At 42.6% G+C, this 25,015-nt stretch overlaps 1 protein-coding gene across 1 annotated transcript in view; it reads right to left on the reverse strand.

Annotated features, from left to right (window-relative positions):
- Nucleotides 1-11,689: 11,689 nt before the first annotated feature.
- The window catches only part of LOC126161601 (division abnormally delayed protein-like), a 609,969-nt gene continuing 596,643 nt past the window's right edge, over nt 11,690-25,015 (reverse strand). Inside the window, exons 8-9 of the mRNA XM_049917549.1 lie at nt 17,734-17,896; nt 11,690-13,659 (exon numbers count right to left, since the gene is read on the reverse strand). Coding sequence (XP_049773506.1) covers nt 13,487-13,659; nt 17,734-17,896 — 336 coding nt within the window. The 3' untranslated portion in view covers nt 11,690-13,486. The remainder of the gene's footprint in view (nt 13,660-17,733; nt 17,897-25,015) is intronic.

Raw genomic sequence — 25,015 nt, forward strand, 5'->3', positions numbered from 1 at the left:
GACACTTGTTGTCTTATATAGGCATTGCTGACCATAGTGCTGTATTCTGCCACTTTACATACCTCTGTAATTGAATGCACATGCCTGTACCAGATTCTTCGGCACTTCAGTGTAATTTGTGTGCGTGTAGTGGTATTTGTTAAACCATTTTCTGAACAAGACTTGCCACAGTAAGCCACAGTTATGGGTTCTCCAGCCATAACTGTGACCTACTGTAGCAAGTCTTCTTCAGAAAATGGTTTACTACATCACTTTGGCGTTGTGTGTCCACTTTACAGAAGGTTATTAGTTTCACATCCATCTGATGTACCACCTCCACTGCTATAAAGAGCCAGCAGTATACGTGTTTATGAATATATAGATGAACTGAAAATCTTATTCCTTTTCTCACCTATAATAATGACAGAGTATCATACCTTTCCCTGATCTTCAATCTCCACTAGACATATGAAGTCTAAGAAAAAGAAGCTTGAGCATAGTAACAAGCAGTACCCTCTAATCCTCCAGGCTCACACATCTCAACTGCAGTTTCTGTTCCCTCAGGCTAGCATCATGTGTGCAGCTCAGCTGTTTACATGGGCCACATATTAATTCTGTTCCTTCTGGTTAGTTCTGTGTATGGACAGCCACTTCAAGACAGCTACCAGTCACTGTAAAAATCTGAAAGACTATGTGTTCTCCATTAATTCTGGTCATCTTTGATTATTTCTATATGTCACCCCCTCCCACCCTAAAGGTGCTATAGTTATCTTACCAAAACAGTACTGTTTCCCCACATATGAAGCCATATGTGTACCAAGACTGGAGGAATTCATAAGTTTATGAAGTCTGATTTAAATTGGTCCTTATCAGGGTGCATACGGCCCGGGACATCCGGGAATTCCGGGAAAAACCCGGGAATTTTTTCATCCGGGACAAATCCGGGAAAAACCCGGGAATTTTTTAGAATTCCGGGATTTTTCGTTGTTTTAGATTTCAGTTAAAGTTTTGTAGGTGTGACGTGTAAGATCTGATACGCTGACAAAGAACTTTAGTCCACTATTGCTGAATAATATTGCAGCAATGAAACACAAATCAGAGAATAACACAAAAATAAAAGTTTAGTTGCATAGAAAATGGGTAATTTACACAATGCACAGACCAGCTTGCTGACACCGTTAAGTGTCAAAGGCTTTAGGTCGAAGATTATGCAGTACGTCCGTAACAACTAACGTGCATTCGATGTGTGTGACGTCACAATTGTTTACATTTCTAACAGATCACCAGAAAATATTACGAATAGTGGCTTGAGATGCGTTACTTTCAAAGGAAATTTCCACGCAAGATGATTTATGTTACGTGTGAGAGTGTGCAATGAATTTCTTAAATCATAGGGCGTTATAACTCTCATTCAAAACGTAACACTTTGAGGATCAGCCATTTGAAAAATGTCGGGCCGAGAAGATAAGTCATTTATGCCACTATTTAAACTTTTACCGGCACATTTGTATTTAATATGACTTAACGTGTAACACACGCTAAAAAAAGACCGAGCTTCAAGTTAGTTTTCATATTTAATGTTGTTTTTACATAGATAAAAAATTATGCGATCGATGGCAAAAAGTGTAATTGACCTTCAAAAAAATGTGCATAATGTGTTACTGGGTAATGTCACAAGTCTTTTCGTGCCAGAACACCTCGACTTTTCTACGCAACTGATAATCATTTTGGCACGATTTTAATTGCCAAATTGGAGCCTGTTAGTAGGCCTACGGACTTCCTATCATTGTAGGACCAATATCAGTGGATGCCAATAGACGATGCAATTCTCGTTCGTACATACACATCTACTTACGAGTTAACCGCTGTAGAAACGCACTTTGCTGAGTTGAGCGAGCTCGGCCTACCTTCGTAACGTACGCGCCGCGGCCTGTCTTTCTCGTAGGCCTCGTGCTCTGAATAACTGCCGTCATTCGCTAGTGAGATCACGTGACATAAGCTATGACTGGCTGACAAAAGTGCATCGCTCAACGCAATCTCTATTTTAGAGTTTCCGAAAGCTACCGTGCTGTAATTTGTGGAATTTGTGTGTATACTTTCGCAATACGAAAATAAACTCTGTGCATATTGTCTCGCATCAAACGACTTTCCAAACGCATTGTTTTTCCTGAATTTCGTTTCCTAAAGTGCTGGGACGTCCTCCGCCGGTATAAGATCTTTACGATTCAAAGGACTGATAGGTTTTACAGCTCCGAGGGAAAGTATACTGCTACTTAACACGGATGTATTTTCACACGCTTTATACGTAATTTCATCCGGGAGAAATTGTGTTTTTAACCGGGAAATCCGGGAAAAATCCGGGAATTTTTTTTTCTTGTCCACGTAGACACCCTGCTTATGTCCCAGACTTGTGTTACTTCTTTTCTTTTGGTAGTGGTGTAAAGTACTGTATATAATTTCTCTCTCTCTCTCTCTCTCTCTCTCTCTCCCTCTCTCTCTCTCTCTCTCTCTCATGTACAGGATGGAGCAAAACTGTGTCATGAAATATTAACCCTAGATAGCTGATACCATTAGGAATCAAAATTACTAAAGTTGTGTAGGTCGACAATGCACTATTTTTAAACTACGGAAACTTGGTGCCAGTAGGGCAATTGGAGTGTGTGGCACCAAGTTTTCATAGTTCATATATATACAATAGAGGAAAACATTCCATGTGGGTAAAATATATCTAAAAACAAAGATACTGTAATTTACCAAACGAAAGCATTGGTATGGTGATAGAGACAAAAAACACACAAACACACACACAAATTACAAGCTTTCGCAACCCACAGTTGCTTCATCAGGAAAGAGGGAAGGAAAGGGAAAGACAAAAGGATGTGGGTTCTAAGGGAGAGGGTAAGGAGTCATTCCAATCCTGGGAGCAGAAAGACTTACCTTAGGGGGAAAAGGACAGGTATACACTCGCGCGCACACACACACACACACACACACACACACATCCATCCGCACATATACAGACACAGGCAGACATATGTCAACTTATGAAGACTTTGGGTTAGCACTTTCAAACTGCATTGTTGGCCACAGGGCATGATGGGAATTAGTATGTCTGCCTGTGTCTGTATATGTGTGGATAGATATGGGTGTGTGCATGCGAGTGCCGATATATATATATATATATATATATATATATATATATATATATATATATATATATATATATATTAAAAACAAAGATTCCATGACTTACCAAACGGGAAAGCGCTGGTAGATAGGCACAATAAAAAAAAACACACAAAATTTCGAGCTTTCGCAACCCATGGTTGCTTCGTCAGGAAAGAGGGAAGGAGAGGGAAAGATGAAAGGATGTGGGTTTTAAGGGAGAGGGTAAGGAGTCATTTCAATCCCGGAAGCGGAAAGACTTACCTTAGTGGGAAAAAAGGACAGGTATACACTCGCACACACACACACACACACACATGTTCATTCACACATATACAGACACAAGCAGACATATTTAAAGGCAAAGAGTTTGGGCAGAGATGTCAGTCAAGGCGGAAGTGTAGAGGCAAAGATGATGTTGAATGACAGGTGAGGTATGAGTGGCGGCAACTTGAAATTAGCAGAGATTGAGGCCTGGTGGATAACGGAAAGAGAGGATATAATGAAGGGCAACTTCCCATCTCCGGAGTTTGGATAGGTTGGTGTTAGTGGGAAGTATCCAGATAACCCGGATGGTGTAACACTGTGCCAAGATGTGCTGGCTGTGCACCAAGGCATGTTTAGCCACAGCGTGATCCTCATTACCAACAAACACTGTCTGCCTGTGTCCATTCATGCGAATGGACAGTTTGTTGCTGGTCATTTTCACATAGAAAGCGTCACAGTGTAGGCAGGTCAGTTGGTAAATCACGTGGGTGCTTTCACACGTGACTCTGCCTTTGATCGTGTATACCTTCCGGGTTACAGGACTGGAGTAGGTGGTGGTGGGAGGGTGCATGGGACAGGATTTACACCGGGGGCAGTTACAAGGGTAGGAGCCAGAGGGTAGGGAAGGTGGTTTGGGGATTTCATAGGGATGAACCAAGAGGTTACGAAGGTTAGGTGGACGGCGGAAAGACACTCTTGGTGGAGTGGGAAGGATTTCATGAAGGATGGATCTCATTTCGGGGCAGTATTTGAGGAAGTCGTATCCCTGCTGGAGAGCCACATTCCGAGTCTGATCCAGTCCCGGGAAGTATCCTGTCACAAGTGGGGCACTTTTGGGGTTCTTCTGTGAGAGGTTCTGGGTTTGAGGGGATGAGGAAGTGGCTCTGGTTATTTGCTTCTGTACCAGGTCGGGAGGGTAGTTGCGGGATGCGAAAGCTGTTTTCAGGTTGTTGGTGTAATGGTTCAGGGATTCAGGACTGGAGCAGATGCGTTTGCCACGAAGGCCTAGGCTGTAGGATGATGATGATGTTTGGTTTGTGGGGCGCTCAACTGCGTGGTTATCAGCGCCCGTACAATTTCCCAACCTTTGCTCAGTCTAATTTCGCCACTTTCCTGGATGATGATGAAATGATGAGGACAACACAAACACCCACTCATCTCGGGGCAGGTGAAAATCCCTGACCCCGCCGGGAATCGAACCCGGGACCTCGTGCTCGGGAAGCGAGAACGCTACCGCGAGACCACGAGCGGCGGACGCCTAGGCTGTAGGGAAGGGACCGTTTGATATGGAATGGGTGGCAGCTGTCATAATGGAGGTACTGTTGCTTGTTGGTGGGTTTGATGTGGACGGATGTGTGAAGCTGGCCATTAGACAGATGGAGGTCAACATCAAGGAAAGTGGCTTGGGATTTGGAGTAGGACCAGGTGAATCTGATGGAACCAAAGGAGTTGAGGTTGGAGAGGAAATTCTGGAGTTCTTCTTCACTGTGAGTCCAGATCATGAAGATGTCATCAATAAATCTGTACCAAACTTTGGGTTGGCAGGCTTGGGTAACCAAGAAGGCTTCCTCTAAGCGACCCATAAATAGGTTGGCATACGAGAGGGCCATCCTGGTACCCATGGCTGTTCCCTTTAATTGTTGGTATGTCTGGCCTTCAATAGTGAAGAAGTTGTGAGTCAGGATGAAGCTAGCTAAGGTGATGAAGAAAGAGGTAATGAGGATCACGCTGTGGCTAAACATGCCTTGGTGCACGGTCAGCACATCTTGGCACAGTGTTACACCATCCGGGTTATCTGGATACTTCCCACTAACACCAACCTATCCGAACTCTGGAGATGGGAACTTCCCTTCAATATATCCTCTCTTCCCGTTATCCACCAGGCCTCAATCTCCGCTAATTTCAAGTTGCCGCCACTCATACCTCACCTGTCATTCAACATCATCTTTGCCTCTACACTTCCACCTCGACTGACATCTCTGCCCAAACTCTTTGCCTTTAAATGTGTCTGCTTATGTCTGTATATGTGTGAATGGATACGTGTGTGTGTGTGTGTGTGTGTGCGAGTGTATACCAGTCCTTTTTTCCCCTTAAGGTAAGTCTTTCCGCTCCCAGGATTGGAATGACTCCTTACCCTCTCCCTTAAAACCCACTTCCTTTCATCTTTCCCTCTCCTTCCCTCTTTCCTGACGAAGCAACCGTGGGTTGCGAAAGCTCGAAATTTTGTGTGTGTGTTTGTGTGTTTTTTTATTGTGCCTATCTACCAGCGCTTTCCCGTTTGGTAAGTCATGGAATCTTTGTTTTTAATATATTTTTCCTATGTGGAATGTTTCTTTCTATTTTATTTATATCATTAATTTGAACCCAACAATTATGTTTGTTATTGTCACTATTGCGTCTCGAAATCTTTTCTGTCATCTTACTTTCTCTTTTTGTTTGTACAAGTAGTTTCACTTTGTATTCATCTTCCCTTTTTCCGTAATCTACCATACATTTTATCCTGCCTAATATACTCAATAATACGTAATTTACTTCCAAACCATAACCTAAAAATTTTTAACGCTTTCAACATAACCGCTGCTATAAAATCCACTGTTCCCAGTTTACAAACATTTCGTGTAAACTCGTGAATACTATTTCACAGCTTCAGTTCCTTTCACCCATTAAACAAACATTTCAGCTATTTCCACCAACTTTCGTTTTATTTCCATTCCCGTTTTTTCCCACATAACCGATCACTTTTTAGCAGCTTCCCACAGGTTTAAACGTTATTATTTCTTCGTCAGACAATTGTTAGCCTCATTTTCACAATCAGCCAGCACATAACCAGTCCTTTGAATACATTTACACGCAGTTTTTTCTAAATTTTCCTGAATTTCCCCAATCTTTAACGTGTTTTGGAGGCAACACAACTACCTAACCTTTGTACCCATCGTTGTTCACCAACCTAAGTTCAGCACAGGATCAACATAGCTCATCTCAAACCAACACCTTTTCGACTTTTTTTACACCTTTATCTCTCCCTATATATTTTTATTTTCACTTTAGCCTCATGTTACCTTTTCCACCTTCTAATACCATGTCAACCTCATACCATCCCGACAATGACCCCATTAAATTTTATTTACATTCCCTCCGCAAACATGCCTTCACCCTAGCCAGATTATGCTCCCATATTTTATTTACTCAGGCTTGTCTGACATTTGGCATTATCGCCAAAGGCCTCACACTTAAAGTTCCCATCTCTGGCTGTAATCCTTCTTTCCATCAGTCCCTATACCAGTTCCAAATTGCACAATCCATAGCCCTCACCTGCCTAATCCTTCACCTATACATCGACTCAGCCAATGAACACTCCCGTCAACTCCTATCCCTAATCAAAGTCCTCAGTCTTTCCTCTCCCTCATCCACACCGGCTGTTCATAGCATACTCCTACAGGCCAACCGCAAATTAGAATAGCATGCCACCCTCCACCTCAAAAAACTATCCAATCTCCTGGTTTCCCACCTCCGGAAAGGCAACTCACTCACCCTCCACAACCTTTCCAACAAACCTCAACCTCCTCTCTTTACACACAGACCCAGTCTCTCCCATCTACTCAATCTCCCACTTCCAGCTCCACTCCCTCCAACACCTCAAAATTCTAGCCAACACAATCTGGAACCACAACACCTCAATTCAGTAGTTAACCTTTCCTCCAAACCTCTCTCCCAATCCAAAACCTCTGTCCAGTCCAAAGGCCTCACCTTCAGCCCCACTCCCAGATACAACCAAACTGCCCTTGTCAAAGATTTATTGTCCTACACTCGTAGTCTCTGCTGGAAATATCACTTTGCCACAAGAAAAATAATCTTGATCCCACTCCTAATGATCCAACTCCCCAAGACACTATCCAAATTGAACCCTGCCTGGAACAGTTCCGTCCTCCATCACAGCGGGACCCACCTCCTCTTCCTCAAAATCAACCTCTCCAAACCTTCCAGGAATTTCTCACTTCCAGCCTTGCCTCTCAATCTTTCTTGAAAAACCTTAATCCTACTCCCAACATCACCACAGCCAAAGCCCAGGCTATCCGTGATCTGAAAGCTGACCGATCCATCATAATTCTTCCGGCTGACAAGGGTTCCACAACCGTGGTACTTGATCGTCGGGAGTATGTGGCTGAGGGACTGCGTCAGCTTTCAGACAACACTACATACAAAGTTTGGCAAGGTAATCCCATTCCCGATGTCCAGGCGGAGCTTCAAGGAATCCTCAGATCCTTAGGCCCCCTACAAAACCTTTCACCTGACCCCATCAACCTCCTGACCCCACCGACACCTCGCACTCCTACCTTCTACCTACTTCCTAAAATTCACAAACCCAAACATCCTGGCCGCCCCGTTGTAGCTGGTTACCAAGCCCCCACAGAACGTATCTCTGCCTACGTAGATCAACACCTTCAACCCATTGCATGCAGTCTCCCATCCTTCATCAAAGACACCAACCACTTTCTCGAACGCCTGGAATCCTTACCCAGTCTGTTACCCCTGGAAACCATCCTTGTAACCATTGATGCCACTTCCATATACACAAATATCCCGCACGTCCAGGGCCTCGCTGCAATGGAGCACTTCCTTTCACGCCGATCACCTGCCACCCTACCTAAAACCTCTTTCCTCATCACCTTAGCCAGCTTCATCCTGACTCACAACTTCTTCACTTTTGAAGGCCAGACATACCAACAATTAAAGGGAACAGCCATGGGTACCAGGATGGCCCCCTCGTATGCCAACCTATTTATGGGTCGCTTAGAGGAAGCCTTCTTGGTTACCCAAGCCTGCCAACCCAAAGTTAGGTACAGATTTATTGATGACATCTTCATGATCTGGACTCACAGTGAAGAAGAACTCCAGAATTTCCTCTCCAACCTCAACTCCTTTGGTTCCATCAGATTCACCTGGTCCTACTCCAAATCCCAAGCCACTTTCCTTGATGTTGGCCTCCATCTGTCTAATGGCCAGCTTCACCCATCCGTCCACATCAAACCCACCAACAAGCAACAGTACCTCCATTATGACAGCTGCCACCCATTCCATATCAAACAGTCCCTTCCCTACAGCCTAGGCCTTCGTGGCAAACGAATCTGCTCCAGTCCTGAATCCCTGAACCATTACACCAACAACCTGAAAACAGCTTTCGCATCCCGCAACTACCCTCCCGACCTGGTACAGAAGCAAATAACCAGAGCCACTTCCTCATCCCCTCAAACCCAGAACCTCTCACAGAAGAACCCCAAAAGTGCCCCACTTGTGACAGGATACTTCCCGGGACTGGATCAGACTCGGAATGTGGCTCTCCAGCAGGGATACGACTTCCTCAAATACTGCCCCGAAATGAGATCCATCCTTCATGAAATCCTTCCCACTCCACCAAGAGTGTCTTTCCGCCGTCCACCTAACCTTCGTAACCTCTTAGTTCATCCCTATGAAATCCCCAAACTACCTTCCCTACCCTCTGGCTCCTACCCTTGTAACTGCCCCCGGTGTAAATCCTGTCCCATGCACCCTCCCACCACCACCTACTCCAGTCCTGTAACCCGGAAGGTATACACGATCAAAGGCAGAGTCACGTGTGAAAGCACCCACGTGATTTACCAACTGACCTGCCTACACTGTGACGCTTTCTATGTGAAAATGACCAGCAACAAACTGTTCTTTCGCATGAATGGACACAGGCAGACAGTGTTTGTTGGTAATGAGGATCACGCTGTGGCTAAACATGCCTTGGTGCACGGCCAGCACATCTTGGCACAGTGTTACACCATCCGGGTTATCTGGATACTTCCCACTAACACCAACCTATCCAAACTCTGGAGATGGGAAGTTGCCCTTCATTATATCCTCTCTTTCCGTTATCCACCAGGCCTCAATCTCTGCTAATTTCAAGTTGCTGCCACTCATACCTCACCTGTCATTCAACATCATCTTTGCCTCTACACTTCCGCCTTGACTGACATCTCTGCCCAAACTCTTTGCCTTTAAATATGTCTGCTTGTGTCTGTATATGTGTGAATGAACATGTGTGTGTGTGTGTGTGTGTGTGTGTGTGTGCGAGTGTATACCTGTCCTTTTTCCCCCCTAAGGTAAGTCTTTCCGCTCCTGGGATTGGAATGACTCCTTACCCTCTCCCTTAAAACCCACATCCTTTCATCTTTCCCTCTCCTTCCCTCTTTCCTGATGAAGCAACCATGGGTTGCAAAAGCTCGAAATTTTGTGTGTGTGTTTATGTGTTTTTTTATTGTGCCTATCTACCAGCGCTTTTCCGTTTGGTAAGTCATGGAATCTTTGTTTCTAATATATTTTTCCCATGTGAAATTGCTCAAACCATTGCAGACTTATTGCCTTCCGCCCCTCATATCTAAGTGTGGTAGATGTGTCTTACATGGCGCACAATACTTTTAACCCTTAAGTTGTAAGTGCATGAAGTTTGATTGAAATAGTTCTAGCTTCACAGACTTTTTGTCTTCTCCACAACCTCATGAAATTGCTGTTGGTGTGCTACACCCACAGAATTTAATTATAGGCAGTTACGTCATACCTGTATTCCAGATTGGAATGCCTGGAACATTTTAACCTTAGTCGCCATCACTTTACCAGTTCCTAGTTTGTTGGGGACAAATAGCATCTATGACACTATTTTTGTTCCCCTGCATAAATTTACAGATGTTCAGTTGAATATATGGGCTTTTCAGTTTTTGAGCTGTACGAGAACATACAGGATGACAACTATTGAACTATATGAAATTAAAATCATCATTACTTCTGAAGAGTTTGGGTTAGCACATTCAAACTGCATGGTTGGCCACAGGGCATGATGGGAATTAGTATGTGGCACATTTGGGGGACTGAGAATCCACATTTCACAACCCAGAAAACTCTTGACCCTCAATGGCTAACGGTGTGGAGTGCAACATCCAGTCACGGAATAATTGGTGCAATATTCCTTGATGGCACAGTGACTACTGAGTCGTATGTAAAGGTTTGGGAAGAAGATTTCATCCCCATTATCCAAAGTGACCTTGATTTCGACAAGATGTGGTTCATGCAAGATGGAGCTCGATCCCATCGAAGCAGCAGAGTTTTTATGTCCTGCAGGAGCACTTTGGGGACCACATTCTGGCTCTAGGGTACCCAGAAGCCACTGGCATGGGCCTCAATTGGCCGCCATATTCTCTGAATCTAAACAAATGCAACTCCTTTTTGTGGGCTATTAAAGACAAGGTGTACAGCAATACCCCAAAACCATTGCTGAACTGATTATAGCCACTTAGGAGATGTTCCAACACTTCAGCGAGTCATGCAGAATTTTAGTATTCATTTGTGCCATATCATTGTCAGTGATGGCAGGCATATTGAACATGTCGCAACCTAAATTCAAATATCTGTAGCGATGTTTATGTGTAGAATAAAGTGTGTGCATGCTGTAATTTGTAACTAATTAATGTTTTCGTTATATAGTTCAATAACTGTCACCCTGTACATACACACATAAAAGATGGGTCATAACTGAGAAAAATATTTCATGTTCACACATTGACCTATGACCATAAAATAGATTTTCCATAGTTCTGTGTTGATAAATGTCAGTACAACTGAAACTCATAAAATTAAGCTTACATTTGAATGTTCGTTTGTTCTTGCAGTAACAAGGGGGAAAGAGCTGCAAGTCTGTACAACTTACCACACTGTCATCAATAGTCGTGCTTGGGCCATCAGCTGTTCCTTCTATTAACATCGAATGAGTCCATAAAAAGTGTCAGTGACAGCAACATTTGTTTTAAAAGTTCTTATTAAATTGCTTGTAGTCTAAAATGATGTTGTTCTTTCCATTATTTTCCGAACACTACTGACTGATAGAAACAGGGCCTTGGTTTGTCAGCTGTTCATCCAATGTGAGAATGAAATGTCGAGATTTTTTTAAGTTATTCAGTGTCTCATTACATGGTTAACTTCATTTTGTGAACATTATGCCCAGGAGGGAAAGAAACAGGAAGGTTCTTGACTTGCTGTGCACAACAGCACGTGGTTCTCAGTACAATGTAATGGCAACTGACATCTTCACCGTACTCAGTCAATAATTAGCACTGTTTTACCACTATGAGAAGATGAGAAAATATAGAATTCCATGTATCCATCAGCTTATAGCAAACATGTTTAGTTTCTACAACTTCTGGCCAATATGCCATCCCATGAAACCATAATTTCCTACATAATTATTTTAGAAAAGTACACCATATTATGTCAACAATTTATTATTTTTTTCATTAAATACAACCAGTGTAGAATATCATATGCACAAAATAATTACTAATATGTTGTCATGATCAAAATTCAAACAAGTGGTAGTCAATTTCATACTATGATGTAACACACCTCATCCACTGTTTGCACTATGGGACCAACAGTTCCTAAGGACATCATTCGCCATAATTTACAACCACCACACATGTACAACCACTAATCTTCGAAACGTTTATCACAGTTCTTTTTGCTTCTCACAACAAACTCAACATGCAAATGTTGAGCAATAAAATCACGAACCATCAACATATATTACATTTTTAAAGAAAAATTATCATCCATTCATATTACTAATAAACTAAATATCTATTTGTCCATTCGTCTGCTATATCTTGTTTGCTTGCAGTCTGGCGATTGTCATATAGCCAATAGGGCTAATTCAATGCTCCACTAAATGAAACACAAAAAAATAAGTACCAGAAGGTGAGATTCTTTTGTTCGCTACATATGTCACTGTTCAGCTAAAAAGTGTTAAATTAGGCAACTTTCATTAAGCTGAACTTATTCATCATATGACACAAAACAGACATAAACTTTCAAAATCCATGAACTAACAATATTACATTAGTAGATACTCTATCATGATGTTGACTGTGCGAGTATATTCGGCACTGATAACAATTTTGCTGAATTGTTATTTATGTAGAGGTACGATTAGGAAGCGAAACTAAACTAACAATTCAATGCTGCCTTTTGTTGCGATAGTTAGTCAGGATGCCAAAACAGGTTTGGCCTCGCTATAGTGATTAAAAGAATGAAAAACATAAATAAATAGTCATGCTACTTAAATTGTGGATACAGACAGCTGCTATTTTTGCCAGAATTCTCACAAATGATTAATACATCTTAATTATGGTTATGTTCTCTTATTTGTCAAATTTAGGAAGTATTCCCATAAATATTGGGGTACACTAAAGACTGTGCATTCTATGCACGGTCAATGACAAATTCCTTATCACCCGAATTTGTTTTCATTCACAGAATGAATAGAAACTGAAGATTTGTTCTGCCATTGCAGTCTGCTGGTGGTATCCATATTTTAGGCCGTTCTGATGGATTACTTCCTGAGAACATAAGATCTGAAAGTGGCACAAAGGAACAGTTAAATAATTTAAGGTCAGGTACTCTGCGTCTTTTGGGAAATAACACACTTTCCTCATAGCATATTTTACAGAACTCACTAAATTTTGCCTATAAAACTATTTGCTACAACCTAATTCTTTTTATTGTTGTTGCAACATTTTGGGTGAAATCATTTTGGGTATCACGTCGTGTCATCTTGCTGCCTTCTAGCCATTTACAAAGAAAGACAATGTTTCAACTGTCTTTACAATGATTGTCTTCAGGGCAACGAAATATCACTATCGTCACACTGTGGAGAACTGCTCCAAACATGGCTGAACTGTCAGCACAGTTTTGTGGATTTTCTTTAGTGCAACAAAATGATGCAGTGAAATATAATACCCAAATAGATCTTATTCGAACTGACTCTGACCGTGGAAACCTATGCACTTATGAAGGAAATCTATTTATCTGTGAGTGTAATAGTGTGGCCGTACTTCATCAACATGGTGTGTGTAAAGTTAAACTCCTCTCAGAACTCGCAGCGACATCTCTAATGGCTCTTCTGCACCACTTATGCAGCAAAATAGGAATTTGTCGCACTGCTTTTTTTCCGCCTGTTGTTATCCACCAAAATGCAGACTGCTTGTTGGCGAGGGTGAGTTCGTCTCTAGCCGTCTCTGTGAAACAGCACTGTAACAATTGCGCCATATGCGATGAGCAGAAGACTCCATGACATGGGTGCCCTGCGGCCGGCGGAAGACTCTGCTGGAGGTTTGTCGGCCCCAACTCCTGGTGACACCTGCACATTCTCTGTTGCGCTTCGATCTCCTCCTTCTGGCACTGCAAAATGAAATGGTAGACATGTAGTTAGACATGGCTATAGTGTATATCAAATATGGAAATTTTGTAGAAATAATATCGATGTCCCACAAAATATTCATACATTGATATTATGCTGCTGATATATCGACAATATTCATACAATTATATAATTGGAACCCAGATAATTGTGAGCTTGCTGTAATACCTAGAGCTAACGTCCCACTAAAACAAGTTTATAAATCACAGAAACCTAGACTACGTCCACCCTGCGGCAGGCTATGAGCATCTGCATCGGCCTGTTAAAGGCAATTAGTTGAGCATGAAGCGCCTACGATGGCAATGTGGGATGTGCTGTAGTCTGGATTTCACCGCAACCACAAACATTGCTCCTATCATATTGGAAGGTATTACTAAACTGACTTTGATTCTTCCTACTCCAAATTTGATTTGAGTGATAAATTTCCAAGGCTTCCATTCGTCCTCTGTGCCACAGACATATTTTCTACAGGTTGGGTCAATACCTGGGAAATGTCCAAGAGCTCAGTTCATTTTTGCTTCCTTCCTGTTTTGGCTATCATAGTGATTTCTCTAGCAGTGCTCTTTCAGGTTTTGAAAAGGTAAGTTGTCATAAAGTACATGATTTGAGATGTGGCATGCTTGTGTATATTTCATGTCTGCTGTCACATAGCAGCACTATTCCAGCCAGTATGTGGCAAATAAACTTATTAAAACCAAGGTTCAGTACTGCACTCATATGAATCCACAGCTTATCTATATAGTAACTACTTAATTATTTTTTCATTCATTTAGACTTCTTGGGAGTCTATAAATTCCACATGTATTACACATACACCACTGGCCATTAAAATACATCACGAAGATGACGTGCTACAGACGCGAAATTTAATCGACAGGAAGAAGATGCTGTGATATGCAAATCATTAGCTTTTTCAGAGCATTCACACAAGGTTGGCGCCGGTGGCGACACCTACAACGTGCTGACATGACGAAAGTTTCCAACCGATTTCTCATACATAAACAGCAGTTGACCGGCGTTGCCTGGTCAAACGTTGTTGTGATGCCTCGTGTAAGGAGGAGAAATGCGTACCATCACCTTTCCGACTTTGATAAAGGTCGGATTGTAGCCTATCGCGATTGCGGTTTATCGTATCGCGACATTGCTGCTCCCGTTGGTCGAGATCCAATGACTGTTAGCAAAATATGGAATCTGTGGGTTTAGGAGGGTAATATGAAACGCCATGCTGGATCCCAACGGCCTCGTATCGCTAGCAGTCGAGATGACAGGCATCTTATTTTGTTTTCATCGGCCTTTTGACTGGTTTTATCAAAAATCTTCCATAGTACTGTCAAAGTTTCTCTGTAATATTGGAGCCTCTGTGGTCTCCAAATCAACACCCTGGTTTTCTTCTATGACATCAACAGACAATTAGATTGTCTTGCAGAGGCCTTCATTCCACTCTTTTCTCCTATCTCGTCTCTTCTCTGCTTTAATTATTATATTTTCTTTGGTCTTTGCCTTTAAATTCTCCGAAATTTACTTAGACTTTTCGTATGCTGATTTTCAGTTCAGAGATCTAGTTTTTCCTACCTTCTCTTATTTCCTTCAGTTATTTCGCTTCAGCTTCCCTACTATTGGCTCGTTCCTAAGTGACTTATGATATTTTCCTATCATTATTCCCACTGATTTTGTTTCAGTTATGGTGAAAGTAATCGCATCGCTGAACTGTTTACAGCAACTCACATTTTATTCGTATTTGCTATTGATAAAGAATCCTACCATTTTCGTCTAACTAGATTGTTTTATCTTATATCTGTTTTACTTCATTGACTCTCACTGTATCTGGAATTAGCTTTTGTATTTGCTTTTTCACATTTTGTACTTTCCTTGCGAAATTTAGAATTCTGACGTTTTGACAGATTGTCTGAGATATTTTGATGTTGAGCACGTATCATAGGTAAAACATAGGTGTCTACAATACATCAGATTTTAAAAACTATCAAAAGAGTGACTTATTTGAAAATAAGTTTCTAAGTTAGGGACCTGAAACTGTTTTCATTTAAATCTTTTGCACGAGGTGCCTGTTATTCGTTTACACACACATTTTACCAAGAAATTAAATATTTTTTAAAAATAATTTAATAATTGTACTGATTTTAAAGAGAAATTATAGAACTATATAATTGCACTAAACTTACATTAATACAGATACCAGAGAGCAAATAGTTCTAATCTGAATACAGTATTTGGAAATCAGAAACATCACCTTAGTTCAATGTTGGCTCAAGGGAATGATAGTCAAAAGAGCAATCACTTTAAGTGCTAAGAAAAAATTAGAAGATGTGCCAAAAATATTATTCCAGTGAGCATGGGCTCAAAGGATCATAACCATGAAAGCTGCTGACAGTGTTGGACAAAATCAAAAAAGTTCTATCACTAAAAATGTAAATGTTCACTATGAACTCACATACAGTACTGTTATTAACAGTATTTCTCAGGAGAATCCCTCTCAGTTTTTGTCTATATCTCATAAGGCCAATGGTATTTACTGTTTCGTGGATGTGTCAATGTACAGCAATTCCTTTGTTGTTAAGAGTGAGGGGTACTAATACACTACTGGCCATTAAAAGTGCTACACCAAGAAGAAATGCAGATGATAAACGGGTATTCATTGGACAAATACATTATACTAGAACTGACATGTGATTACATTTTCACCCAATTTGGGTGCATAGATCCTGAGAAATCGGTACCCAGAACAACCACCTCTGGGCCTAATAACGGCCTTGATACGCCTGGGCTTTGAGTCAAACAGAGTTTCGATGGCGTGTACAGGTACAGCTGTCCATGCACCTTCAATACGATACCACAGTTCATCAAGAGTAATGACTGGCGTATTGTGATGAGTCAGTTGCTCGCCCACCATTGACCAGACGTTTCCAATTGGTGAGAAATCTGGAGAATGTGCTGGCCATGGCAGCAGTCGAACATATTCTGTATCCAGAAAGGCCCGTACAGGACCTGCAACATGCGGTCGTGCATTACGCTGCTGAAATGTAGGGTTTCGCAGGGATCGAATGAAGGGTACAGCCACGGGTCGTAACACATCTGAAATGTAGCGTCCACTGTTCAAAGTGCCGTCAATGCGAACAAGAGGTGACCGAGACGTGTAACCATTGGCACCCCATACCATCACGCTGGGTGATACGCCTGTATGGCGATGCCGAATACACGCTTCCAATGTGCGTTCACCGCGATGTCGCCAAACACGGATGCGACCATCATGATGCTGTAAACAGAACCTGCATTCATCGGAAAAAATGACGTTTAGCCATTCGTGCACCCAGGTTCGTCGTTGAGCACACCATCGCAGGCGCTCCTGTCTGTGATGCAGTGTCAAGGGTAACCGCAGCCACAGTCTCCGAGCTGATAGTCCATGCCGCTGCAAACGTCGTCGATCTATTCGTGCAGGTGGTTGTTGTCCTGCAAACGTCCCCATCTGTTGACTCAGGGATCGAGACGTGGTTGCACGATCCGTTACAGCGATGCGGATAAGATGCCTGTCATCTCGACTGCTAGTGATAGGAGGCCGTTGGCATCCAGCACGGCGCTCCGTATTACCCTCCTGAACCTACCGATTCCATGTTCTGCTAACAGTCATTGGATCTCGGCCAACGTGAGCAGCAATGTCGCGATATTATAAACCGCAAGCGCGATAGGCTACAATCCGACCTTTATCAAAGTCAGAAACGTGATGGTACGCATTTCCCCTCCTTGCACGAGGCATCATAACGACGTTTCACCAGGCAACGCCTGTCAACTGCTGTTTGCGTATGAGAAATCGGTTGGAAACTTTCCTCATGTCAGCACGTTGTAGGTGTCACCCCCGGCGCCATCCTTGTGTGAATGCTCTGAAAAGCTAATCATTTGCATATCACAGCATCTTCATCCTATCGGTTAAATTACGCTTTTGTAGCACGTCATGTTCGTGGTTTAGCAATTTTAATGGCCAGTAGTGTAGAAAGGAGGAGAGAGAGAGAGAGGGGGGGGGAGGGGGGGGGAGTAGTGCTCACCTATGGGCGCGTCCCCAGAGCCGGAGCCCTCGTCGGGCCAGGCCTCCGCGGAGTCGGCCTCGTCGTCCCACGAGTCCCCCGGCTGCTGGCCGCTGCCGCTGCCTCCCTCGTAGCGGGTGAGCGCCAGCGCGGACGGCGCCTCGGCCACCTGGCTAACCACCACCTGCAAACACCGCCACCAGCGCCGTCTGAAGAACACAGCTACGAAAACAGCACGCTTCCGCACAAAACAAGGCAAGATACACAAAGAAAATCTTACACAATGCAGCACCTCTGATCGGAGGCCAGCCGGAAAGAAGAAGCATTTTCTTACACCACGAGAAATACTGTATAACAAAAGAAAAATGTCTTCTCAGCCAGACAGTTCAGAGTGGGTCAGGTTGAGAACAGACCACACCTACAGGTTCATCATAATCCTCCGGAGACACTGATGAAGGTAATGGCACCGCCCTCTGAACTCTGCATGATTAAATACGACGATCCAAAGCTGGCAGAACAACGTGACTGGATTCAGTGTGAATACAACGGCACGGAATTGTACCACGAATAATATGTTAGTGCAGAGACGAAGACGGTATATACTTGTGGAAAAACATGTTAGTTTTTAATGTGATACAGGTATTTTTGTACTGACCTCATTAGCTAGTTTTATGACGCGATTCACCTCACTGGAGCCGGCCGAAGTGGTCGAGCGGTTCTACGCGCTACAGTCTGGAACCGCGCGGCCCCTACGGTCGCAGGTTCGAATCCTGCCTCGGGCATGGATGTGTGTGATGTCCTTAGGTTAGTTAGGTTTAAGTAGTTCTAAGTTCTAGGGGACTGATGACCTCAGAAGCTAAGTCCCTTAGTGCTCAGAGCCATTTGAACCAACCTCACTCGAAGAAGGCGAAAAGGTCATACAGGCCATTCCCCATCCTGCAACTTGGTTCCACTCAACGTAAAAATAAACTGTCCGAAGTCTTGACACAGTACGATAAATAGGGAAAAAATGGAAAACCGGAAAAACGTGAAGAAAAAAAACTATAAGTTTCTCAAAACATTACGTTTAACGTGAAAAATGCAAGTACTCCGTTAATGTGATCGAGTTATTTACTTCCTTTATAAATGAATGCGTTCTCATTTCACAGATCGCATTGGTCAGGTGACATGATGGGTCAGCTACACCACAGCCGGCCGCGGTGACCGAGTGTGATATTTGTATTTTCTTTGTCGGTATGTCGAAGGGTGGTCCTGTGCCCCTTCTGCAACCAAAGCACCTATTTAGTTTTCAGGATTATTTCAAAACTTTTGTGAAGCCCGATTTTCGACATATCACTCGCGTGATGTCGCAAAAACTGAAAAATCATTTATAGTACCTACGCACTGAATCTGTAGCCTTGCCATTCTTGACCCATCCTGATTTAGGTTTTCCGTGATTTCCCTAAATCGCTCCAGGCAAATGCCAGGATGGCTCCTTTCAAAGGGCGCGGCCGACTTCCTTCCCCGTCCTTCCCTAATCCGATGAGACCGATGACCTCTCTGTCTGGTCTCCTTCCCCAAACAACCCAAACCAACCCATTCTTTGACTCTAATTATTGTCTGCGTCGAAAATAAAAGCGGCCACGTTACTGAATCGTTAGAAGGACCTTCAGACTAAGATAATAAAAGAATACAAGTAGAAATCGATCGACTCACAGAAACCAGATAAAAAAACAGGACGTTTGTAATAAACCAACAGTAACTTTTACCAGCTTTGATTTGAGTGACGATTTCTATAACACGTATTCTTCAATGTGCGATTAAAATCAAGACTTCAACTCACTACACGTCCCACGAAATGTCGGACGAACTGCCGGACGAACGTAACTTGCTGCTACGATGACAGAGGCACACAGTCAATTTTCTCTCGCTCGGTACGCGAATGGAATAAAAGCGAAAATCGACAATATTGGTAGGAAGTACCCTCCGCCACGCACTGTAGACTGGCCTGTGGAATATACAGTGTGCCCCAGGAGGAATGGTCAATAATTAGGGACATGACAGGAACGAGATTATTCGAAGCAAAAACGTCTAGTAAATGTGGGCTCTAAGCTGCGTACCTGGAAAGCTATGTGCACTAGTTCTCTTCCATACTGTGAAACAAATCTGTTCTATTTCAAGCTCTCCGATTTCAATACTTTCAGAGTGGGTAGTATGGGCCAAAACAAGAAAAAATGTTCACTAATCATGGGCATGAAGTGCACGCCTTAAGAGCTATGAGCTCTCTTCCATCTCCACTTCTGTGAAACAGAGCTCTTCTGCTGAACAAATGCCCACAGCTCTTAAGGGGTGCTTTTTAGAGCCTATGTTTAGTACACTATTTTGCTTTCTGTCATATCCCTGAATATTGACCATTCTTATATTTATATATATTCGTGCGATAGTAAAAGAACTGCGAAATTGTTGCCTTAGGTTTTTCAGTTTCGTGAAAATAATAAAATAATAATAGCACCCTGGTCAGCTGCTCAGTTTCAATGTAAAGAACGGGGACTTTTTTTTTTTTTTGGAAATAAGTTTATTTATTCGTCTACATCAATGTTATCCCCTTAAAAACAGTCACTGTTACATGTTTCACATTTTGACTCTTCTGGAACTTGATCCTTGGAATAGCTGTTGGCTCCCTCAGAGATGCGTTTTTAATCTCAGTTATGCTTGTAACACGACAGCCTTTTAAAGATTGCTTTAATTTTGAGAACAGAAAAAAAGACACATGGGACCGCGTCTAGCGAATACGGAGGTTGGAGCATCATTACAGTATTGTTTTAAGAGAAAAAATCGTGAATAAACAAAGAATTATGGGCAGGTGCATTATCGTGGTAAAAAAACCATGAATTGTTTCACCACAAATGGTTTGCTCGACGAAAACGACATTGAACTTGTAGTTAGTATTCCTCTTTGATTATTCGACCTTGTGGCAAGAACACATGGAACACTATTTCGTTAAACCTATTTAGATCCACTATTTCGTTAAACCTATTTAGATCCCACTTGTCAAACTTGTTTTGATCTTGAAGTCCACTGGGACAATTGAACCTTAGTTACGATGTCATATCAGTAAACCAACGTTTAGTCACATCTTATGAAACATTTTAGCAGCTCTGAATCACTGTTGACTCCATCTAGCGACCTCTGAGCTACGAACTCAGCGCTATTTCTGTTCGGAACTAAACAATTTAGGAATAGATTTTATGTCAGGCGCTTCCCACCCATAATATCCAACAAAATTTCATGCCATGGGCAGTCTGATACGCCAGAATCACCGGCTCCTTCTCTGATTGTGAAACGGCGATCGTTCGCATTGGTTTCTTTAATTTTACTACGATTTAATCGCTTCATGATGTGCTGGGAAGTACAGGGCGCTTAACGCCTTCACGGTCTTCCTCGAGACGCAGACATCACTTGTAAATTCTTCTCTAGCAGGCTTATCAAAATCAATATTTAAAATTTCTAAAACTTGGCTGCACTTTACTACAAACTGTATGACCCTTTTTCACTCAAAATAAATAACCAGAGGAACTGTAAGTCACCTACAAAATTTTCTTGGCGTGCTTACCACGTAGAACATAAGAACAGATAGAACACAAAATTGGTGAATACCAGGTATGCTTCCGGCATGCACAAAGCAAATATTCAATCTGAAAACACCTCTAAAATAAAAACCTATCAGGAGTACTTCAATCATTTGCATTTTCATAGATTTCAGGAAATCATACGATTCTGTTGACCAACAATCCTTGTCCAACATCTTAGACGACTCGATACTCGACGCAAAAACACTACGAACAATCAGACAAACCCTGGCTGGTACAACATCGAAATTTCATGGGTGAAATCTTTGACCCCTTCTTGATCAAAACTGGAGTACGCTAAGGCGACGAATTATCGCCAATATTGTTCAAGCTAGTCCTCGACAAAGTAATGAGGGAGTCGGAAAAAGGACTGAAAATCCAAAAACACTGGGAACCAACACGACTCGGACGACCCCCGGACAGGATAGAAATATCAAAGCTAGTTTTAGCAAACGACCTTGCCACACTCTCTGATAGCGAGACAACAACTAAACAAATAGAAATACTAAAAGAATGCGCATAAAAAGTTGGCTTGCAAATCGTTTTCCAGAAGTCTGGTTTCTTCATCTAAAGAAAAAAAAAAACGGCAAGATAAAGAGAGTTACACATTTCAAATATCTGGATGAAATCCTCGAACCTACAGGAGGAGAAAAGATCTCACAGAAGACTACAAAATATGAAGAGAGTTTATGGCAGAACACAAGACATATATATAATAAGAAATGCACGTCCATTCGAGAAAAGATCAGACACTACAACACAGCAATCAACCCTGAAATACTAAGTGAGACACTAACACTTCATAGGAAAAACGACATGGAAAGCAGACTGAAGGAAAAAGTCAAAATCATGAGACAAATTCTCGGCACAAAGCTGACAAAAGAGGGAGACAGATTACACCCTAGGGAAACAACAGAGGAGATGTCAAACCTAGCAGCATATCAGCAGGCGACCTTCAAGAAGACTCACCAACAAAATTCTGACATACGTACAAGGTGTCAAGTCAAAAGTAACATGGATCACAGAAGTTAAACTTGACCTAGAGAAAGCACAAATCGATCCAATGGAAACTGAAGACAGAAACATATACAGAGACAAGATATACAATTGGAACGTTAGGTCAAAAAATGAAGCCCCAAAGAAACCAGCGACAAAGTAGACTGAGGATTGAAAGAGTCTCCATGGAGAAAAAATGAGGGAATCGTGGACGAGGAGAAAGAATGCTCAAATGAGGCAGAATGCTTTGCGTGATCCTACGGGGTCTCGATTGCTTTGCGTGATCCTACGGGGTCTCGACGCAAGTAATAATAAAAACAATAAATAATAATAATAATAACAATCACCAATACCAGAAAACACAAACAACCTTTTTGACAGCGGAGAAGAGGCTAAATATTTACATCTACATCCATACTCGCGCATGGTTGACACTGTACACATACATTCCAGATATGTTTACCTACACAACGAAAAGGTCAAACTAAATTGACTAACATAAATCTCTAAATTACAAAATTCTCGTAATTTTTGGAACACGTCTCGAGCATACAGCCTAAGTCAGTAGAGGTCCAAAAGTACTTCAGTTTTATGATAGCCTTATTATTTGTTAAAAGCACACTCAATAAACTCTGTGAACAACACGAATATATGAAAACTGTAGTACTCTTCAGCATTTCTCCTTCTGTGTGTGTTCTTTCTAAACGGGTTTACCAAAGGTTAAGTTTAAGATGGAAGAATAAGTTTTGAAACTCATCTGTATAATAATGTATTCATACCGTAGACACACGATCAGACAGTTTTGACACGTCGCTTCATACAATCACGTTCAGAAAAAAAAACAGAACACCTTGAACGGCTAGACATAAGACGATCATATTCACAGCTCATGTACAGGGCTATTACAAATGATTGAAGCGATTTCATAAATTCACTGTAGCTCCATTCATTGACATATGGTCACGACACACTACAGATACGTAGAAAAACTCATAAAGTTTTGTTCGGCTGAAGCCGCACTTCAGGTTTCTGCCGCCAGAGCGCTCGAGAGCGCAGTGAGACAAAATGGCGACAGGAGCCGAGAAAGCGTATGTCGTGCTTGAAATGCACTCACATCAGTCAGTCATAACAGTGCAACGACACTTCAGGACGAAGTTCAACAAAGAATCACCAACTGCTAACTCCATTCGGCGATGGTATGCGCAGTTTAAAGCTTCTGGATGCCTCTGTAAGGGGAAATCAACGGGTCGGCCTGCAGTGAGCGAAGAAACGGTTGAACGCGTGCGGGCAAGTTTCACGCGTAGCCCGCGGAAGTCGACGAATAAAGCAAGCAGGGAGCTAAACGTACCAGAGCCGACGGTTTGGAAAATCTTACGGAAAAGGCTCAAGCAGAAGCCTTACAGTTTACAATTGCTACAAGCCCTGACACCCGATGACAAAGTCAAACGCTTTGAATTTTCGGCGCGGTTGCAACAGCTCATGGAAGAGGATGCGTTCAGTGCGAAACTTGTTTTCAGTGATGAAGCAACATTTTTTCTTAATGGTGGAGTGAACAGACACAATGTGCGAATCTAAGCGGTAGAGAATCCTCACGCATTCGTGCAGCAAATTCACTATTCACCAAAAGTTAACGTGTTTTGTGCAGTCTCACGGTTTAAAGTTTAGGGCCCCTTTTTCTTCTGCGAAAAAAACGTTACACGACACGTGTGTCTGGACATGCTGGAAAATTGGCTCATGCCACAACTGGAGACCGACAGCGCCGACTTCATCTTTCAACAGGATGGTGCTCCACCGCACTTCCATCATGATGTTCGGCATTTCTTAAACAGGAGATTGGAAAACCGATGGATCGGTCATGGTGGAGATCATGATCAGCAATTCATGTCATGGCCTCCACGCTCTCCCGACTTAACCCCATGCGATTTCTTTCTGTGGGGTTATGTGAAAGATTCAGTGTTTAAACCTCCTCTACCAAGAAACGTGCCAGAACTGCGAGCTCGCATCAACGATGCTTTCGAACTCATTGATGGGGACATGCTGCGCCGAGTGTGGGAGGAACTTGATTATCGGCTAGATGTCTGCCGAATCACTAAAGGGGCACATATCGAACATTTGTGAATGCCTAAAAAAACTTTTTGAGTTTTTGTATGTGTGTGCAAAGCATTGTGAAAATATCTCAAATAATAAAGTTATTGTAGAGCTGTGAAATCGCTTCAATCATTTGTAATAACCCTGTACATTAGTATGTTCTGCAGAAATGATTAACATTTGAACCTTGTCGGCTAGCGGGTTCAGTATCAACATAGATATCACGAGGTAACACCACCCACCCGTAAAAACTGCCTGTGGCAATGGACCGAGGGTAATGGATCAGCGTGACTTGAGCAGACGTGCAGGATGCCTCGCTGACGTATGCGCGAACCGTACCGTCAGATCAGTGAGTTTGAAAGAAGGCGCATTACTGGCATGAGAAAAGTGATGCTTCCATCCGGGAAATTGCTGCTCGAGTGTTTCGGCAGTGCAACCGCTGTGTGCAGAATGATTGACGGAAGGCCGTAGAACACGACGACGTGGGTCAGGTCGCGCCACCCAGACCACTGCAGGACAGATCTGCGTCCTCGGATATGGAGCAACAATGGAGCAGCGTAACACATCGTACATTATCAGGGGCGACAGTCCGTCGCCGTTTAATACAGCAT

This window comes from Schistocerca cancellata, chromosome 2 (genome assembly GCF_023864275.1).
Source record: "Schistocerca cancellata isolate TAMUIC-IGC-003103 chromosome 2, iqSchCanc2.1, whole genome shotgun sequence".
NCBI lineage: Eukaryota > Metazoa > Arthropoda > Insecta > Orthoptera > Acrididae > Schistocerca > Schistocerca cancellata.